Genomic DNA, 18,034 nt, shown 5'->3' with positions numbered 1-18,034 from the left:
TAGCTGATTCATTCTTCCCCTTTTACTCTCAGGATGTGCTAAGAGCTGCAGGATGTGATGCCAAGTGCTGGCTGCTGCCTGCCCTGGAGCAGAGTGGCTGTGGGGAGCTGTTGGGATGGTGCTGACTTTAATTCAGAAAGCAGTGACAGAAGGGGAAAAGCAGAAAACTTTGGCTTCTGAGGGTGTGTGTGGGCATATGTGGTAGACAACACCCTTGAGATGGAGAAAACCTGATCTGAGAAGGGATTTCAGTTGGTTGGGGTTATTTTCTTTAACCTAAACATGCTAGATTGGTGATGCTGTCAGGTCCTTAGTCTCTTCTCCTTAGTGCCTTATCCCTGGCAAGTGGTGATGGATACTGCCCTCCTCATTACCCATATCACATTTGAGAGTCTTTTATGCAGAGAGATGGCTGTAGGGTAAAAAAGTGGGAAAGCACTATAAGTGGTGTAAAAGTTACATTTGTCCAAGGGAAAATGAATGCTGTTGGTGTTTGTTCTGAAGCAGCTGGCACCACTTTATTTTGAAGATTTGTGAGAGACAAGGGGAGAGCAGGTTGTACTTTCATGGCCCTCGGATACAGCTCAAAGGGAGAGGAAACACATCTGCATCTGCTGCTGTAGAGGTTTACAGGTGATTTGTTGTGATCCATTCACTGAGTGGAAGGAAAAACTTTTATTTTCAACACGAAACATAGTATATGTGCTTTTGATGCAAATAAAACACAGGAGCTGCTGGTCATCACTGAAGACCCCCAGACTCTCCATTTGGGTTGAATCTTGGAGTGCTTTGCAGCAGGCAATGCTTCCACATGATACCAGCACGGCATAAATGTGGATTTAAGGTGTTAGGTTACTGCATTACCTGAAGTCTTCTTTGGGCAAGCAAAGAGTGGAAAAATCAAGGGATGCCTCTCGTATAACTCTTGTAACAGCAGTAGAAATGAGATCTCACAGAGGTTGTGCAGTAGTAAGTCTCAGATGTTGGAGAAAATTCTCTCCTGAGAATTTCTTCCTTGGTAATTCTGCATGTGACTTTCTCTTTGTAAGGCATGTAAATTTGGACTTCTGCAATGAGAAGAAAGGGAATGGGAAGAGGAAATTATTGTAAATTCTGATGTTAGAGATTGTATAGTCAAAGTGACCACGATGTAAGCCTTGCTTTGTGGGTTATTACTGAATATTATTCTATTGGAAGTCAAAGAGGGTGACTGTGTTAGCAAAGACAGCCCTGATCAGATGGAGAAAATGAAGATAAAAAGACAGAGTAACTATACTGAAATACATGATCCCACAAGTAGAAAAGCATGTTTGACATTCACCTGCCTGTCAGTCATGGGGCAGCTTAGCTGCTCTGTGGGCCTGGGGGATCCTGAGTTAAAGAGTTTAGGCTCAGCCTGCCAGTCTGGCCTCTGCCTTGTTAGGCTAAACAAAAGCTGCACACACTGATCCAATTCACCAGCTGATTCCAGGAGTGCACTACAGGGATTCATGTATATGGACCTTTACAGCAGCTTTCTGCATTCCAGACCTCTTAAACCATTTTTTGTTGTTCAGATTTCCCTGTTTGAGAGAAAGGCTGCAAATCTGTCAGTAAAAGAGATCCATGTTTCACTAGTTCTTTTGACGTTGAAAGGAGGAGGGAGATTTTAGTTGAAGGTTTACAAGTCAGAAATTGAGGCTTGGATTTCTTATGCAGCTTCTTTATGTAGCATTAATTAACTTTGGATTGTTAATTCTGGATGCATGTGAATTTTTCTGTGAAATTTGCTAGAATGAATTTGAAAATGAATTGTCTGAAAAAGATTGCATGGCTTTGGCTTTTACAGCTGCCATATTTTAAAGTATTCACCTGGATGTGGAACAAAATCACAAAAGCATTTAACACCTCCCCACACTTCCTGTTTCTCATCAGATGACATTTCTCAGCTCTAGCAAGAGCTAGTACAGTCTCTCCTGTAGTAATTCCATCCAGAGTGTACAAAATTGGTGCAGAGACAGTTGCCCCTCTGGCTCTCTCTGTTCTCCACCTAAATACCTCTTGCATAAAAGCATCCTGATGCAGACTTAGTGTGCACTCTTTTGCAATGTGTGGACCAGCAATGGATGAAAATAGAGATGCTGTGAGACTGGGAAATAGGTTTGTATGTCCAAAGGAAGAGAGAAGGGCATTGTGTTAATAGAACCTAATGGCATTGTCGATTTTGGCATCAGTGTTGTATGACTTTGTAGGTACGTGGCAAATTGGCTTTGATTTTTGTCTCTCTTTATATGTTGTATAACCCCAACAGCACTGTGTATTGCAATTGTTTGGAACATGTTTACTTGTAAATACATGTATAAGTCTTATAGTAATGGCAATTATTGCAATAACACTGAGCTGCAAATGAAGTGTCATGTTTAGATGCCCACTGGGATATTGTTAATCCACTCTCCATTAAGTCTAACTATTTACTATCAGCAAACTTTCTATACTTGAACATCAGGAGATGATCTTGGAGGGGTTTCTTTGTTTCTAGGTAATGTGAAGGAGAGCAGTACAAGTTATCACAGTTTACTAAAAACTAAGAGTGGACCACAGAATTCAGGACAACAACTTTCTCTTTACAGTTGTTCTGCTACTGCTAAGTGTCGACTAGCCAGCCAGTTTGATTTTAAATGGAAAGTAGCCTTGTGGTAACTAAGAAGGTTCTTCATTAGAATTACAAAGTACAGGGAAGTGGTAGCTAGAAACAGCTTGTTCAGAAGGATCAGGGCCATTTATGAATAGGTAAAGGGTAGCCCTGAGCAAGATGTGAACAATAAACTGTCAGGAAGTGGTGAAAGGAAAAGGAACAGCGAATTTCACCCATTAAATTTCCTTTCAGATGTATTTGTAACCTATTTGCCTTTCCTTTTCCCTTTCATTTGATTTCAATAGATCACAAAGAAGCTTTTTCTGTCACTGAGATCTATTGTTCCAGAACCTTGCAGGGTTTAAGTTGATACAGCATTAACTTATGTCATTAGACTGTACCAGCACTCCCAGCCTGGCGCTATTTGCCACTAAAAACACATTTTGTCAGCAGTAACTGCCTTTCTTTAAGAGCGAGGCTCCTAAGTAGACTGTCCTGCTCTTTGGCAAGGTGAAATGAGCCATATTGTGGTCCTGATGCTATTGCTGCTTGACTCATTTTGTCAGGTGAATTCAAAGATTTATTTTCTAGGCAGTGTCCCAGCTTGCATGATTCTGTTTTACTCCTACTTGTGAAAATCAATCACAGGCAACATGGCAGAGGAAATTACCAGCATGAGCAGGGAGTTCCTGATCCCTGTACCACTCAAAAGGTTTAGCTCTTTTCCTGCCCATGGTTGCAGGGGTCCATGTATTATTTGGGATCTGTTGTGTGGCTTAAAGCAAGAGCTTACCCATAAGAGGTTGACTATGCTTTTTATATGCCCCAGAGTCTCTTGTCTATAACTTATTAGTATGATGATCATTATAAGATCCTTTATAAGATTATACTTTGCAATCCAGCAATACATTATAAAAGCATTAATATTTTATGCATTCCCTGGAGGTGAAAGTGATGCAATAGTTGCAGATATATGGATAGAATATATATTTGTGTGTATCTATGTTTCTCAGCTGAACAATGAAGGCTTCTTTCTCGTGGGAACATGCTGTAGTCCTGATTAACTCCAAGAGCAGGATGAGGCAAGGAATGTGTCACCGTGTGCTGGAGCAAGAGGCTTTTTGTGGGTTTGTAGGATGGCAGCACAAACTGTAAGAAATTCTATGTCTTTGTGTGTGGCTGCAGGAATATCTGAGCTGGAAGGACATGGAATAGCGGGGGTGGTGCTTGTGAACATGTCAAGAGCTTGAATGAAGCTTTCCACATCTCAAGGCTCTGGTTAGGGGGAAGTGAGGATGCTGCACACTCTCTTCCAGAGCCACGGGCCAGTCCTTGTAAGGTCAGTGCTTAGCAGGGCTTGGAGGAATCCTGTAGTAATTAAGCTGAAATCTTTAGTGGAGTTTGCAGCTGCTGCGTTACTGTTGGCAGAAAGCTCATTTCTGAAAATACAGCAGAGAGTTGTTATTGTTGTTGTGGGCAGCAGGCACGACTGAATCCCTAAATAACTGATGCCTGTGCTTAGCTTTCTTCCCACTGCAGAGTATTTCCTAATCTTTGCTGGTTCAATTTCCCTGCCCAACAGTGACACTGCTTGCTTGCTGTTTAAATGCTGTTATTGGTCAATGGTTGGTACTGACTGCAATTCAAACAAAAACAAATGCTGAGGCCTCTGATTTAATTGCTTTCTGATGTGTACACACTGTGAAGCAGGTAGCCTTGCTCATAGGCAACCTCTGCTTTAGTCTTGATTTTAAATCAGCCAGCAAAGCCATCCAGATCTCCAGTTCCTGATTCTGCTTATTACCAACACATTGGCATTTTCGTATCTTGGTCTCAACAAACTCCTTGTAGAGGTTTTAAGGCTTGTTTTCCTAAGGTGGTGTGGGCTGGTGCCCACTGGCTCCAATAGGGCCCCTCAGTGGTGTGAATTTAAGGGTGGGAGTGTCCTTTCCAGAAGTGTGGACTCATCGTTTTTATGGATCACTAAATTGCAATATTGCTGAAGGCAAAACCAGCAACAGCAAAACTATCTCTAGTGTAATATTTAACATTACATATTAAAAGAATTGGGGAAAAAATGGGTTTCTTTTAGACCTTATAGGATAAAATGACCCAAAACAGCAAATCCACTCCTGTCTCAAGAATTCATCAAAATGATGATGAAACTATTTTGGAAGAGGGAAAGTAAAGTCTGTAGCCAAAGTACTGTAAATTTTCCAGTAGAAAGGCATCTTCTGTTGCCGAGTTGTATTCCATGTTTTCCATGTATTGGGTGGTGATATGAGATACTGATGGACATCAGTAAATGCTGCATGTTGCTTACATTAGGTTTTAAATATTATTTAAAGAACTTGAGAGAATACATGGTTACCAAGTGAAAATGGTTGTTCACTGATAAGACTTGAAAATGGATTTAAAATCCATAACAAAAATTGAGGTATATGCTCTATGTGCTTTGTTTCCACACTGGTTGTGAATGCTCTCACAAAGCTGCCCAAGGACCACACTATATAAGTTAGGGGTTAAATAACTTTCTTATTATTGTTAATCTAATTTCCATTTGAACTTAAGCCCTTTCACCTGCCCATTCCTGGGGGAAAATGAAATATATTTACCATAATTGACTTGTAGCTTAATTTCTTTAGGTACACAGTAAGCCAATGATCTCTGGAGAATGTGCTTCTGTTCTAAGAGGCTTATGAACAGAGGAAAACATTAAATAATAACTTTGAGATATTTATGACTGCAGTGAGATCACCTGACATTTGAGGCTTTTTTTTTTAATCTGAAATTTAATTAATTCAGGGTATTTGGTGGTTCGTAAAGCATTTCATGCTTTTAAAAATTATCTATTATCTTTTCTCACCTTGTAGCAAAGAAACTTATATAGTGCTCCTCCAAATAAAAGCTATTAGTAAAGTACCTAAACTGTATCTAGAGCTGATACCATTTTTGGAAAGTAAATGATTTTACATAATACATGCTAGAGTTGTTTTTATTGTACCCACATCAGCATAAGCTACGCTTTACATATAAATCTACATCTGCCTCTCTCCGATGCTGTTGCTGTTGTTTCTGATGCTCACTGTTTTTCACATGTTAATATGTCAGAGGGCAGCTGAGGAGCTTTTTTTGGGCTGAGATGTGTGCTCATTGTCAGGCCATGGCAGCCAGGGAAGAGGCAGCAGGGATCCAGGGGCAGCCCAGGCACTTCAGTGGTGGCTTTTCAGCTGGACTTGAGGAGCAGGACAGACCTTGGCTCTGTGATGGAAATGCTTGTGCTGCTCACTGCCTGCAACCTGTGGCACTGTCCCAGCGTGACTCCTCCCAGGGATGCTGCTTCTCCCTCCATCCAGCAAGGGCTGGGAACAGGAGCACCTCCTGCAGCATTCCCAGTTGGTTTGTGCCACCCCTGAAATGGGGAAAAGGGGCTGTGTACAGAGCCTGCACGTGCCTGGTGGTCAGATTGCACCTGGGTGTGATGCCACAGAACATCTACCTTCTTGCCTCATCAGAGCATCCTTTTGAGCTCATGGGCTGGCAGAAGTGTGTTGCAGACAGAGGAATGCAGGCATTGAGGGGTGGGAGCTGGAGCAGAGGTGACAGGAGTGCTACTCCTTATCCTGCCGAGTGTCTGTGCAGAGCATGTTTGCTCTGAAAACTGCTGGAGGGATGGTAAGAACCAGGGAGGCCACCTTGTATGTACCAGCACGTCCTGCAGGGATGTGTGGGTGAGGACAGGGCTGGACTGTTCAAGAGCCCAGAATTCCCCCTGCTGTGGAGGGCTGTGCTCCAGGGACCTCTTCCCAAGGCATCAGCTGCATGGTCATGTCACGTAAACATGACCCAGACAAGTAAAAACTGGGCTTGCTGCTCATTAAGGATCTTTATTGCTGCGTGTCTGAGTAGGGAGGAAATCCAAGTGCATTGCTCAGGACTGTATGTCAAAATAGGGACTGTATGAAGAAAGAAATGCTTTGGTAATTCTGGTCGTCTTAAAAGCCAAATAGTTAAGGTGATGGAAAAGATGGCTTTTACTGCCTACTCTCAGAGAAAGGAGGAAACAACATATATAATGTGCCCCCAAAGGAAAGGATGACTGGATATAAAGTTTTTTAGGAATAACTTTCACAAAACCTTTTCTGGAAAGGTTTTCCCAAAACCTTGCCCCAGGAAAAAACAAATCACAGCTGTATTCACAGCCTGGATTTTATTTATTTCCTTACTATTCCAGCATGACTATAGTTCTGGCTGCTCTTAATAAAGTTAGGAAATGAGTTAGATTCAGTATTAATATAGTGAGTTCCATTTGCAAAGCCAATCAAGAGCTTTACACGGTGTTCCGAGATACCGGAATTCAATTCACAGGATTTGCCAAAGCTCTATTTTTATTTTGTCTTCATCTGATGTTATCAAGGTTGTTCATGTTCCAAAAATGGATGAGTTTAGCAATAGTTAGCAGTTGGTAATAGGAGTCAAGAAGACCAAGGCTTTTAACACATTCAGAATGTTTAATTTCCCCTCCATCTGATGATAATAACTTAACATGTAAAAAGAAAATAACACAAAATTATGTGGATTTAAAAAACCTCCCACGCACCTTATGGAATTAAAATACTGTGTGGGCCTGGAACCACGAGTATGTTCACTAAGTATGATCTCCAGAAGTATGTTATATTTAAGAAAAAAATTAAACGAAAAATTAATCATTGCTGTTTTATCCAAACACTTCACTTTCCTAACATTTTGCTATGCCCATTAGGTAATCGTGCCATTTATGTTTAACTAAATTTTTTCCTTAGGGTGGCATCTGTAGAATTTAAATATCTGCTTATTCATTTGGGGTGTTTCTATAACTGGAACATAACATTGCAGTAAGTCTTGAAGTATGTCCAAGGAAAGGTCGGGTTTTGCTGAAATTTTTACTTATCGGAAGCTTTTTCACACCAAAATGTATTTCAGAGTATAGTCAGCAGTGTATTTCTGTAAGGTTGGGTGATTTTTGGTTGTGGCATGAGGAGCTGGTTGGGAGGCTGGTTTCCCAGGCAGGCTTGGCACAGCACCAAGATGTGCAGTGTGCTTTGCAGAGTCACAGAACAGCCTGACGCAGGAGACACACCGGAGAGAAGTGTGGGAAATCCTCACTGCTCCATCATCCCAATGGATGTGGAGAGCAGGGAGGAAAGAGCCAAGCCCTTCCCCAAGATGTTTCTAGGAAGCAGCGTTGTAAAAAATCTACAAAGCCAAACTCGCAGAAAGCATTGAGAGTATATATTTAAGCATGGGGGATAGAACTCAGAAATTGTTAAAACAAGGTAGGATGGGCACAGTCTTAGTCTGTTCAGGGGTACGTATGTTAGTGTGTTTTATTAATAATTTAGCCTTTTTAAATTTATCTAACAAAACTCCAAGATGTAAAACTATTCCTTTTTACGGCACTCCTAGTGTTGCAAAATGAGAGCAGCACATGTTATGGTCTAGCAAATAATCCTATTCTGACTGTTGTGACAGGTATTTTACATTCTAAGAATTAGATTAGGTTAGAAACACAAGGAGGAGAAACTGCAAAACTGCAGAGCTGAGAAAAGATGAAGCTGAGGGTGGGGAGCCCTCATTTCCTATGGCCACTTGTCCAAAAATGCTGCCCATTACCCAGTAGAGCAAGCAATCCCAAATCCAGAGCTCTGCTTGTCTCCACTGTTCCCTACATGGATGCTGAACACGTTTGTAACATGTTGAACATGTTTACGTGTTGTTTGTAAATGCTCTTTATAATGTCCCTGCAGTAAATATATCACAATGTGAAAAGTATAAAATTTGTGTGAAAATGTGCTCATTTCCATGATCAAAAGGGCAATGTTGCTCACAGTGAACCCTTTGGAAATTTGAGTTTTTCTGGAAAATAACATGGTGGTTGGTAGAGACCAGAAATGGAAGATGTGGCGGGGGTAGTAAATATATTTAGGATACAAGAATCAGGAAGAGGATGCAGAATGACGTGGCAAAGATGTACAACATACAAATACATGCAAACCAGGTTTTCCATATAGTGATGGTGGCTTTATTATAGAACCTTTGTGACACAGACTACAGCCAAGAATTAAATTTCAAAGAAATTCAGCAAATGTTTTTGTAGTACATATACTTTGACAGGTTTCATTCATAAACCTCATATACTAAGAGCATTTTACAAGGTATTATTATGGAAGCACTAAAAGGATATGGTAACTGTGAGGAGATTTTTGCCAGAAAACATCTCCTGAAGAAGACAGTCATGCACAGCAAACCAGAAATATGCTATTTTTAAAAGAATTTGTGTATAGAAAGCATCTTCAGGAAGGAGAGATGGAATGTAATCTTCTTTAGGTATACGCCTGTTAAGATATTTTTATCGTGTACTGCAATCTAATGCTAGCTCATGTAAGAGGGGCTTTGCACATTCCTTTCTCATTTCTGTTAGGAAATTAAATCCTGATAAGGTTCTATATGATGTCTCTTATCACTCTGTAGAGTAGCAATTTAAAGACCAGAAACACATATGGTTTTTCATCTTTATGATCCAATTTTGACCACTGGAGTTTGTTTCCTGCTGCTGCTTTCACAAGGGCAGAAAATGCTTTGTCCAAAAACCACTTAATTCTCTGCTGGCCTTCAGTTTGAGGAATGTTCTGTTAAATCCAAAATACACGGTTGTAATATTGAGCAAAAATTGGCTTCCTGCTAATAAATTCATACTAATAGTGTTTGGGTTTCTCTTGGCTTTCTTGTTAGTTCCTCATGTGAAGGGCGAGTAAACTGCAGATGAGAAATGGTAGGAAAAATGCAGCATCAGTTACAGTTAAAGAATTGACTGTGCTAGAATTTAAGCAATGAGAAGAGCAATTTGTGGGTGTGAGAAGTCTGTGGTCCCTATAAAAAGCCAGGATGGGCTTGCCAACCACGAGGGGAGAGTGCAAGGGCACCCTGGAGTGCCAAAATCAGCCCCCACGAGAACCTCAATGAGTGGAAATCCAGAAAGATGAAGGAGCAGCAACACAGAGGTAAATGTGTGCCCTGCATCCTTACATCCAATCTCATTTTGCAGTGGCACTGCCTGAACGTTATTTTTATTCTCAAAGACCCTCAGTGAGATAATTTTGTTACAGCTCCTGCTTTTCAACCTTTAGGGTGTTATTCCAAAACTAATCCGTGTTTTGCTTTCTGAAAATAACGTGGAGGGCATAATGGAGATGAATATCCAACCAAAAAAACTTAAATTGCTGTCTTTAAGGGTTGATTTTTAAATATAATCTGCCTGCAAGTACATTAGACTTATGGTCATTTGGATACAAATACACTTTTATAAGAGAATTATTCACTTGGGAAAGTGAGCAGAGGGAATTTAGAGAAGATGTACAAAAATAACTAGGAAGCTCAAGGAATCAATTTATGTACAAGCATTAAAGTAATGACAATAAAGCTTTACCAGCAGAAGCTGCAGAGACGTCAGTGTCTTGCAATAAAGCATGATTATTTATAAAAATAGGGAGAGAAAAGCTTGAAGAATATTTTATTTCAGCGTTAGGTCAAATAATTGGTGGTGATTTCCAGCTGACAAAAAGGGAGCAGCACAGACATTTAAAAGTGGCAAGTTTAGGCATCATGAGGGAGTGAGGGACTGTCCTGCCAGGCTTAGGCTTAGGAAATACAAGGTACCAATTCCAAGATGGGCTTCAAATCCAGTAGGGTGGAAGTACTTTTGTTGGTTTAGAGGCTGGGATGGTTGATTGGTTGTTGTTTTTTTTCTTTTTTTTCTTGTTTCAAACTAACTCAAGATCAGCAAGTTTAAACATAATATTTCTTCCAGAGTGGTGGAAATTTGAGTACAGGTATTTTTTTTCTTTCTGCATGTATTTTTTGGTTTGGCTGGTTGTTTTTTTTTTTTTTTTAAAGTAAATGCATTTTCCTGTAATGACTGCAGCACATGGGTTTCCAGGGAATAGTTCAGTTGTGTTTTGACTTTTAAGACATTTTATACTTTCCTTTCCTCTTAACTTCAGGCATTTAGAATGCCTCAGGGTCACTGGTTCTAGTGGGAATGCTGATATTAAGGTTAGTTCAAGGGTAAATTAATATATTTAGATATTGAAATTCTGTAAAAGCAACGATGCTTTATTTTGAGTGTAGGTCTAGATAATAGATATCTTGTACTAAATTCAGGCTTGTGTGGAGAGAAGGTAACATGCAGTTACAGAAGTATGTCAAGTGACACTGGAGCATGTTACATAGCAATAATGAAAGTAGAAAATTAAGCTACTAACTATCCAAACATATATATGTGTGTGTGTATATATACACACATATATATATATGCATGCATACATTGTATAATGATTATGCAAGGAAGAAAGAAGGAAGTGGAACATAGAATTTTAAAACTGGAGAAGATTTTTATTCTATGGCACTTCCCATGTAACTATCACAAAAAATTGTTGATGCAAAAGGCCATGTGAACAAAGCTGTAGAGTAGAAAAATCATGGAACTAATGTGCTGCACTCTAATAATAAATAAATGATGTCAGAGTACTCATTATTTTAATTAAATTAATGTGTAGTCGTTAATAGTTACGATGCTTTATTCCCCCAGATGAGGATTGTTAATTCAGGGCTCAGCAATACAAGAGCACCCTAGCTCCAAGGCACCCCAAAAACTGGATGAAGAAATAAGTGTTGATGTTGCTATTTGGACACAGATTTGTAGCTTATCCATAGCAGTTGTCTGTTATAGTCTTTTGCCTTGTCTTCTGTGATCACACAGATACTCAAGAAAAAATGCATTTGGTAAAACTTTGCATGATTTATATAGCTTGGAGCAATGAGTAAGTTCTTAAATGAATTATGTGGATATTTTTTTAATTGTCCAAATGCCAAACCAGATACACTGGGCTTTGGAAGTCCTCCCTATTTTTAGAGCAATACTGACTTGGTTTTTTGCCACATCTATTTTTTTCAGGCTAGTAATCTTTAATGTACTTGAGCTATTTTGATATGGTTATCTTTAATTAAGCACATAACTTATTAATATTTTGCAAGTTGGATTAAATTTTTTTGATAGTATTTTAACATGCCAATTTGTAATTACATTCCTTCACTACAGCAGACAGATTGGTAAGTCATGAGTTATTAGGGAAAAGAAATTGTTCTAATGAATAAACAGGGCCCTTCAGACAGTAAGCTGATAGTGTCAAGCATCTATCAAGCAACTCAGAAGGGCCAAAAAAGGACTTTAAGGCTATTACTGGACTGTACTATCTACCAGTATTTAAATCATAATTAATAAAAATGGTGTGGTTTTAAAAGCATGGCAATGCATCATATTATATAGTATTTGAAATATCCTTCCCCAGCATGTGCTTAATACTGTACTGTGTTTTGGTATTGTCACAACTGGTGCCCTGTGAAAGTGAACCAGTTAATGCCTGATGTGATTTATGGTGCTTTAAGCTGGGAGGTCGTAACCATAAATATTGTAAAGGGCTTTGATTTTCAGATTATGCCAAACATTCCCACTTTGAAAAATGGATCTCGCTGAAATGTGTAACGTTGGGAAAGTAAACACAACATTTTAAATTTAATTTCCATTCTCTTCTGTGACAATTACAGATCACAAGAAAAAGGAAGCCATCCTAGCACGTCACATATTGAACTCGATGAAATGTATTACAATGTGAATCTCTGGTGCGCTTTTTCCTCCAGTGGGGCTTTAATTTATACCTGCTCATTCAGGAATAAATAGTGCTATTTTCTGACCTGTCATCTGTCTCACCTCAACTCTCTTTCAGCTTTTACACTGAGAAAATGATGTCGTTTAACCGAATGCTAAAGCAGCAAACTGTGTTAAGATTAATTTTATAGTCCAGCCCTGAAAAATTTGAGAACGATTCTATTTGTCCTTTCATTGCTGTGCCAGTAGGTTTCCAGCGTGGCATGCGTACACATGGGGTGGGAACGTGGGCACGGAGGGAGAGACAGAGTGATGGAATGAATGAATATAGAAATGAGGGAATACTGGTGGTGCTCCGAGTTCTCCTGAACTTCCTGATCTCATTACCACCACCCAGTGGAAAAGTCCGGAGCTAATGCCAATTCCTGGTGCGAACTTCAGGGTTTCTTCCCACGGAAATACCTACTGCTTCAGGAAAGGAGCCCAGGCTCACAGATGTGAAGTTTCTAATTGACTGTGGAATATTTTTTATCAGTTTTTTAGACTCCAGATTTTTTAACTCTGGAAAAAAATTGTGTGGCTATTGGCAGGGAAAATAATCTGTTTGTAATAAATGGCCACAAATCATCTGCTATCCTAGATCTCAAAATTTACAGTTTTCCTATTTATTTGTGGATTTCCTTTTATCAGGTTTTCCCTTGATGTCTCATTTACTTTCGTTAAAAGATTTTAATTTCTTAAGTACCTTGGAAATGGTGTACTTTTTAACAAAGCAAGTCTTAACTGGATAAAATTCTAAAAAATGTAATTGATTAAAAATGAAAACTTGGTGCTCATTATGTAGTCAACTTCATCTCCAGAAAAGCACCAGATGCAGAATGACTGCTTGAAATCTCTTTGGATATTGTTTATGGTGTTCATGTCTTGTTTGCTTTAATGTAATGCTAGTTGTGTACCTTGCCTGCTGGATTTTATTGAGCTTTGGATGGTGGCCTGGTAGAATCACACCCATTCTGTGGTCTTCTGGCTTCTGCTTTTTGATTTATGAAAGGGTGTATTGTTTTTAAGGAGTTTTTTGTGTTATCACTGAACAATTGTTCCTTGCACTGTTGCGCTAGATTGTTAGAGAAATGAAACTGAAGATTTTGTATAGCAGTCAGTTGGGAAGTCATGGAATGGTTTGGATTGGAAAGGACCTTAAAGACCATTTAAAAAAGATCATCTGAAAAATAAAACCACTTAAAGACTGCCCTGTCACATGCAGGGACACCTTCCATTGGAGATGGAAGCATTTCCTCTGAGATAAAATCCAATTTTTTTCTTATCATGTTTGATAGTTTAATTGCATTTATTCTGTTAGGATTTGACTTGGATATGTGGTTTGAATGGATATTGGGAAACCATAATTCCATGACAGACGGTTTTGGGGATTCATTTTCCAGTTGCTGTCTCCATTTGCTTTTCACATAGGGGCACTCTGTTTGACAGAGGATTTGCTTCTATGGATATGTTTAACATAGCACAGTGAATTGCATTTTCAGTGTTTGAAATGCTCAGGAGTGGCTTGTGCAGCCATTAGGTGTTTTGGCTTGGGTCATCAGGTGTTTTCTGGCCTTTGTAAAAATATCTTGCTGTTTAATACTATTATAGTACATCAGTTGCTTATTGGTGTCACCTCATGTTCAGGGTGTCATTTGCAATTTTATTTTGAATTTTTATTTGTTTGGTTTATTTGTTAGGAATGGATTAGGGGAGAAAACAAAAAGATGTTGTGTCCATGTGCTGTTGGGGAAATTCTGCAGAATAAACATTTAGAAGAGAAGATACAGAGAATGGTGTATTATATCCAGTAAGAAAACAGTTTTTCCCAATAGTATCCTAAAGCAGGCAGTGGCAATACTGGTGACTGGGAAGAGCAGGGGCAGAGAAGTGTTTGCATTTCTGAACACAGGAATGTAGTGCCAGATACAGATGTGGGTATGTGAAAAGAGGGAGGGGACGATTCTTGCTGGACAAGCTTTTCACCTGAGCTGTTCTGAATAAGCAGTGGTGTGAAATCATGTGCTTTGAAGGGCTGAAGGACCAAAGAAAGGAAAACAGAGTATGTTTTGATAAATCTTTGCTGCTGCTTTTGGGATTGAGCAGAAATGCTAGACCAAGCCTTCCCAGTGCTCTCCCTGTGACACAACTCTGGGAGCTGCAGGGCTTTAAGGCACCGCTGCCTTTCTTAGCTTTGTGATTCCAGCACTCCACTCAGCTCAAGTGTTGGAACAGGGAGCCCACTCTGATACTCCTCACACACCATGGAGGATGTGCTGGGAACTCAGCTGCCAGAGTATCCCAGTTTCCTCCATCCTGCTGTACCACCCCCACAGCTGATGAATGAATGCACTTGTAATACACTGTATAATGCACATTACCCCATAATGGCTTTGAAAAGGTACTCGGGATACTCCCAGCTTTCTTTCTGCTTCGTGCAAGGATGATGGCATCTGAAATAGGGAAACACATACAGGGCTCGGTGAAAAGGAGAAAAAAAAGAAAAAAAAGGACTAGTACAAGGAGACTGAAAGTGCAGGAGATGGTAAAAAGGTGTGTCTCAGGCAGCAGATTACTAACAAGGAGTTATTCTTAGGGTAAAGTGAATTTTGTTGAATTAACTAAGAATTGCTGTGGGAACTTTTGAGTTTCTTGTGACTTGAGCACAGGTATTCCTTGCTACCCTTGAAGGGTATGCTTGAAGAGAGTGAATGATTTCTCAGGATATGTTAGTAACACACATGCTGTGTCATGCTTTAAAAACTGTAAACCGAAAGAGTTTATACTTTTGAATACTTTTTCTGGGTTATGCCAGGATTATTTCTTAAATAATGAATATTATTAAATATTAGAATGAAGAATATTGAGTGTATTTACAGGCACAAAAACAGTAGAATGCACAAGAATTAGTTTCATTTGTTTACTGGCTTCTAGTTCACAAGTTTTCCAGAAAATGTCTCAAATCCATTGCTTGTTTCTTGAGTTGGTATTTGCTGTTTTATACAAGAACAACTCCTTGGAGATTTTTCCCAAATAGAAGAATAAGAGAATGAGTAAATATGCAGCACTGGTTATTATTACATAGCAGAGATTTGTATAAATAGCAATATAAAGAGCTGAAACCCCAGATACTTACCCAGGAGAGCAGGACAGGGATGGAAATGGGGAAGATTGATGGTAGGTAGGAGCAATAGCATTAGAGATTATGAAATCAGCAATTTATTAAAAATAAAAGATTTGGGAACGAAGCAGCATCTTGAGCCTGTGTGATCATAATAAACAGAATGAGGCAAGAAAACTTAGGTGAAGGGTTAAGATAGATCAGAGATCAGCCAAAAAAAAAAAAAATGCCAACCAGAATAGGCAGGACTAGAAAATATATATTTTGCTTGTTAGGTGTTATTTAGGCTTGTCCTTTGTTTATTTAGTGCTTTGGAGGAATCAGGTGGTTTTTAATTGTTTTTTGGTTTTTCCCTCCCTTAATAGAGGAAGACAGTGATTTTCATGAGCAGAAGCTATAGCAGCTTTTAATGCTTTTTCTCGCTTCTGTTTGGTACAAAGCGGGGTGAACCTTTGAAACCTGAGCTGTGGAAGTAGGTTATTTCTCTGTTGCTGCAAGATGTTCCCAAGTCCTTGGACTCTTAAGAGCGTGCAAGCAGTGCCTGCACGTCTCTGAAAGGCCAGAGAGCAGCTGCACAAGCCTGAAAGGGCCCAGGTATGGCTGTAGCAGCTGTGAGTAAATGTGTCAGCAATGTGCCTGTGCAAGGATTTCAGAGAAAAAGGTTCCAGTTCTTTGAGATGGTGGATGTGTGGAGCTTCATTCTGAGGCAGAAGGGTCCTCACATATCAGTAATGTTCTAATTAGAAGGTGGAAAAAATTGTTCTAGTCCAAGTTGGAATACATTTATTCCCAGGAAAAAGTTGCCTCATTTTATTTCTTGCATCATTTTATGGCTTTTCATTATTCTATCAGACCTAAACTTCTGACATTTTTGAGAGGGAACCACACCCATGATTCTGTCTGAGGGGTAACCAGGCCTTGCGTGTGCTGTGTTTTTAAATTTATCAGGTATTTATAATATTGACTTGATTTTCACATGGCAACGAACTTGCTGGTTATTTCTAGATGTACACGTACATCATCATAACCAGAAAAATCATGTTACTGTGCGTGTACATTATGACACTCTTTTTTTGGCTCTAACAAGAAGCAGCAAATTCTGATCTCTCACCTGTGGCTCAGCTGTCAAAACTTTCCACTTTTGCCATTTCTGTAATTCCTTCCTAAGTACTGGAAATGCCAAAGAATGAGTGACAGCTGTCAAAATTTACTATTCACTGTGTGCCACCGGAGGTAATGATAGAAGATGTTTATCAGAAGGGGGCACATCTCAAAAAACTGGGGCTTCCTTCATCAAGGATGCAAACACCTGAGACAATTTCTGCCAGGGAAATGTTTTGTATTGTGTCCCCATCCTGAATCTTCTGGCAGCAGCTCATCTATTTTGGAGGACAAGATGATAGGACACTGCTATTATGTTGCCAGCAGTAAATGCTGACTAAGAGACATGTTCAGATGTTACATCATGTTTCTGGGCTGCTTTTCTAAGGTGTTCGTTCTTTTGGCACTGGAAATTCATCCCATCAATCTTGATTTTTACAAGGCAGAATAAAGGTAAAGCAAGTTGGGAGATGAGCCAGCCAAGAGTATTTCACACCTCACATGAGAAAGCTCCAAATCACAGATATCTTATGTTGGGGGGGCAGGGGGGGAAGCACCAAGAAAACAACAAACCACACTTTAGCATCTTTCTTGTGCACATCTTGGACTGTGGCAAATTCTGGTCCTGGAAGCCAGCTCTGTTTTGTGTGCTGCAAAAAGAAAGGAGCACTTATGCTGGTGAAGGAGCAGGGGTATCCTATACCTACCTCATGCTGATGTACCTAATGGTTTTTAGTCCAGTTTGCTGGGGGCTTTGTAGAACCGAGCCGAGCACATTACACGGGCGTTGAGGCTGAGGATCGCAGAGTCTGCGCCAGAGCCTGCGAGAAACCATGGTTGTTGTCCTTTTCCTTGCAGACGCCCAAGCCCTGCGAGGCCGGGTGGGCAGAGCCGCCTCCGCCGCGGCCCCGGGCCCGGAGAACCGTGAGTAACCGCGGGGCAGAGGCGGACCCCCAAGGGGCAGGGATGCGGGCCCCGGGAAGGGGAGATGCGATCCCCCAAGGGGCAGGGATGCGGGGGCCCCGGGAAGGGGGGATGCGATCCCCCAAGGAGCAGGGATGCGGGCCCCGGGAAGGGGAGATGCGATCCCCCAAGGAGCAGGGATGCGGGCCCCGGGAAGGGGAGATGCCATCCCCCAAGGAGCAGGGATGCGGGCCCCGGGAAGGGGAGATGCCATCCCCCAAGGAGCAGGGATGCGGGCTCCGGGAAGGGGAGATACCATCCCCCAAGGAGCAGGGATGCGGGCCCCGGGAAGGGGGGATGCGGGCACCCAAGGAGGAGGGATGCGGGCGCTCTGGGAAGGGAGGATGCGGCCCCAAGCGCTTCTCGATGCCGTGACCCAGAAGTTTTGCCAGCCCGCTCCTGATCCTGCAGCTTGCCGGGCGGGATGCGGCGGGGATGGGCTGCGGCGGCCGCAGCCCAGCGAAGGGCGGGATGGAGCTTACCCCGAGCGAGG

General features: G+C 40.8%; 1 protein-coding gene across 1 annotated transcript; it reads right to left on the bottom strand.

Annotated features, from left to right (window-relative positions):
* Nucleotides 1–492: 492 nt before the first annotated feature.
* Nucleotides 493–18,017, bottom strand: LOC144246708 (uncharacterized). The gene is made up of 3 exons (XM_085584634.1): nt 17,286–18,017; nt 14,738–14,809; nt 493–1,067 (listed from the first exon to the last, which is right to left on the bottom strand). Exons 1-3 carry the CDS (start codon nt 17,798–17,800, stop codon nt 977–979), a joined length of 678 nt encoding a protein of 225 aa, XP_085440760.1. The 5' UTR covers nt 17,801–18,017; the 3' UTR covers nt 493–976.
* Nucleotides 18,018–18,034: the final 17 nt, after the last annotated feature.

Source organism: Lonchura striata, chromosome 7, assembly GCF_050655825.1.
Source record: "Lonchura striata isolate lonStrDom1 chromosome 7, ASM5065582v1, whole genome shotgun sequence".
Taxonomy (NCBI): Eukaryota; Metazoa; Chordata; class Aves; order Passeriformes; family Estrildidae; genus Lonchura; species Lonchura striata.
This window is presented reverse-complemented; position numbering and strand designations above follow the sequence as displayed.

Bases quoted from the DNA above. Each gene is read 5' to 3' on its own strand.
- LOC144246708 (XM_085584634.1), bottom strand. From the start codon at position 17,800: ATGGTATCTCCCCTTCCCGGAGCCCGCATCCCTGCTCCTTGGGGGATG. The intron at 14,810-17,285 runs GTAGGTATAGGA...TCCCTATTTCAG, and splicing joins ATTAGGTACATCAGCATGAG to ATGCCATCATCCTTGCACGA. The intron at 1,068-14,737 runs GTAATGTGCATT...TTCTCATTGCAG, and splicing joins CTTTTCAAAGCCATTATGGG to AAGTCCAAATTTACATGCCT.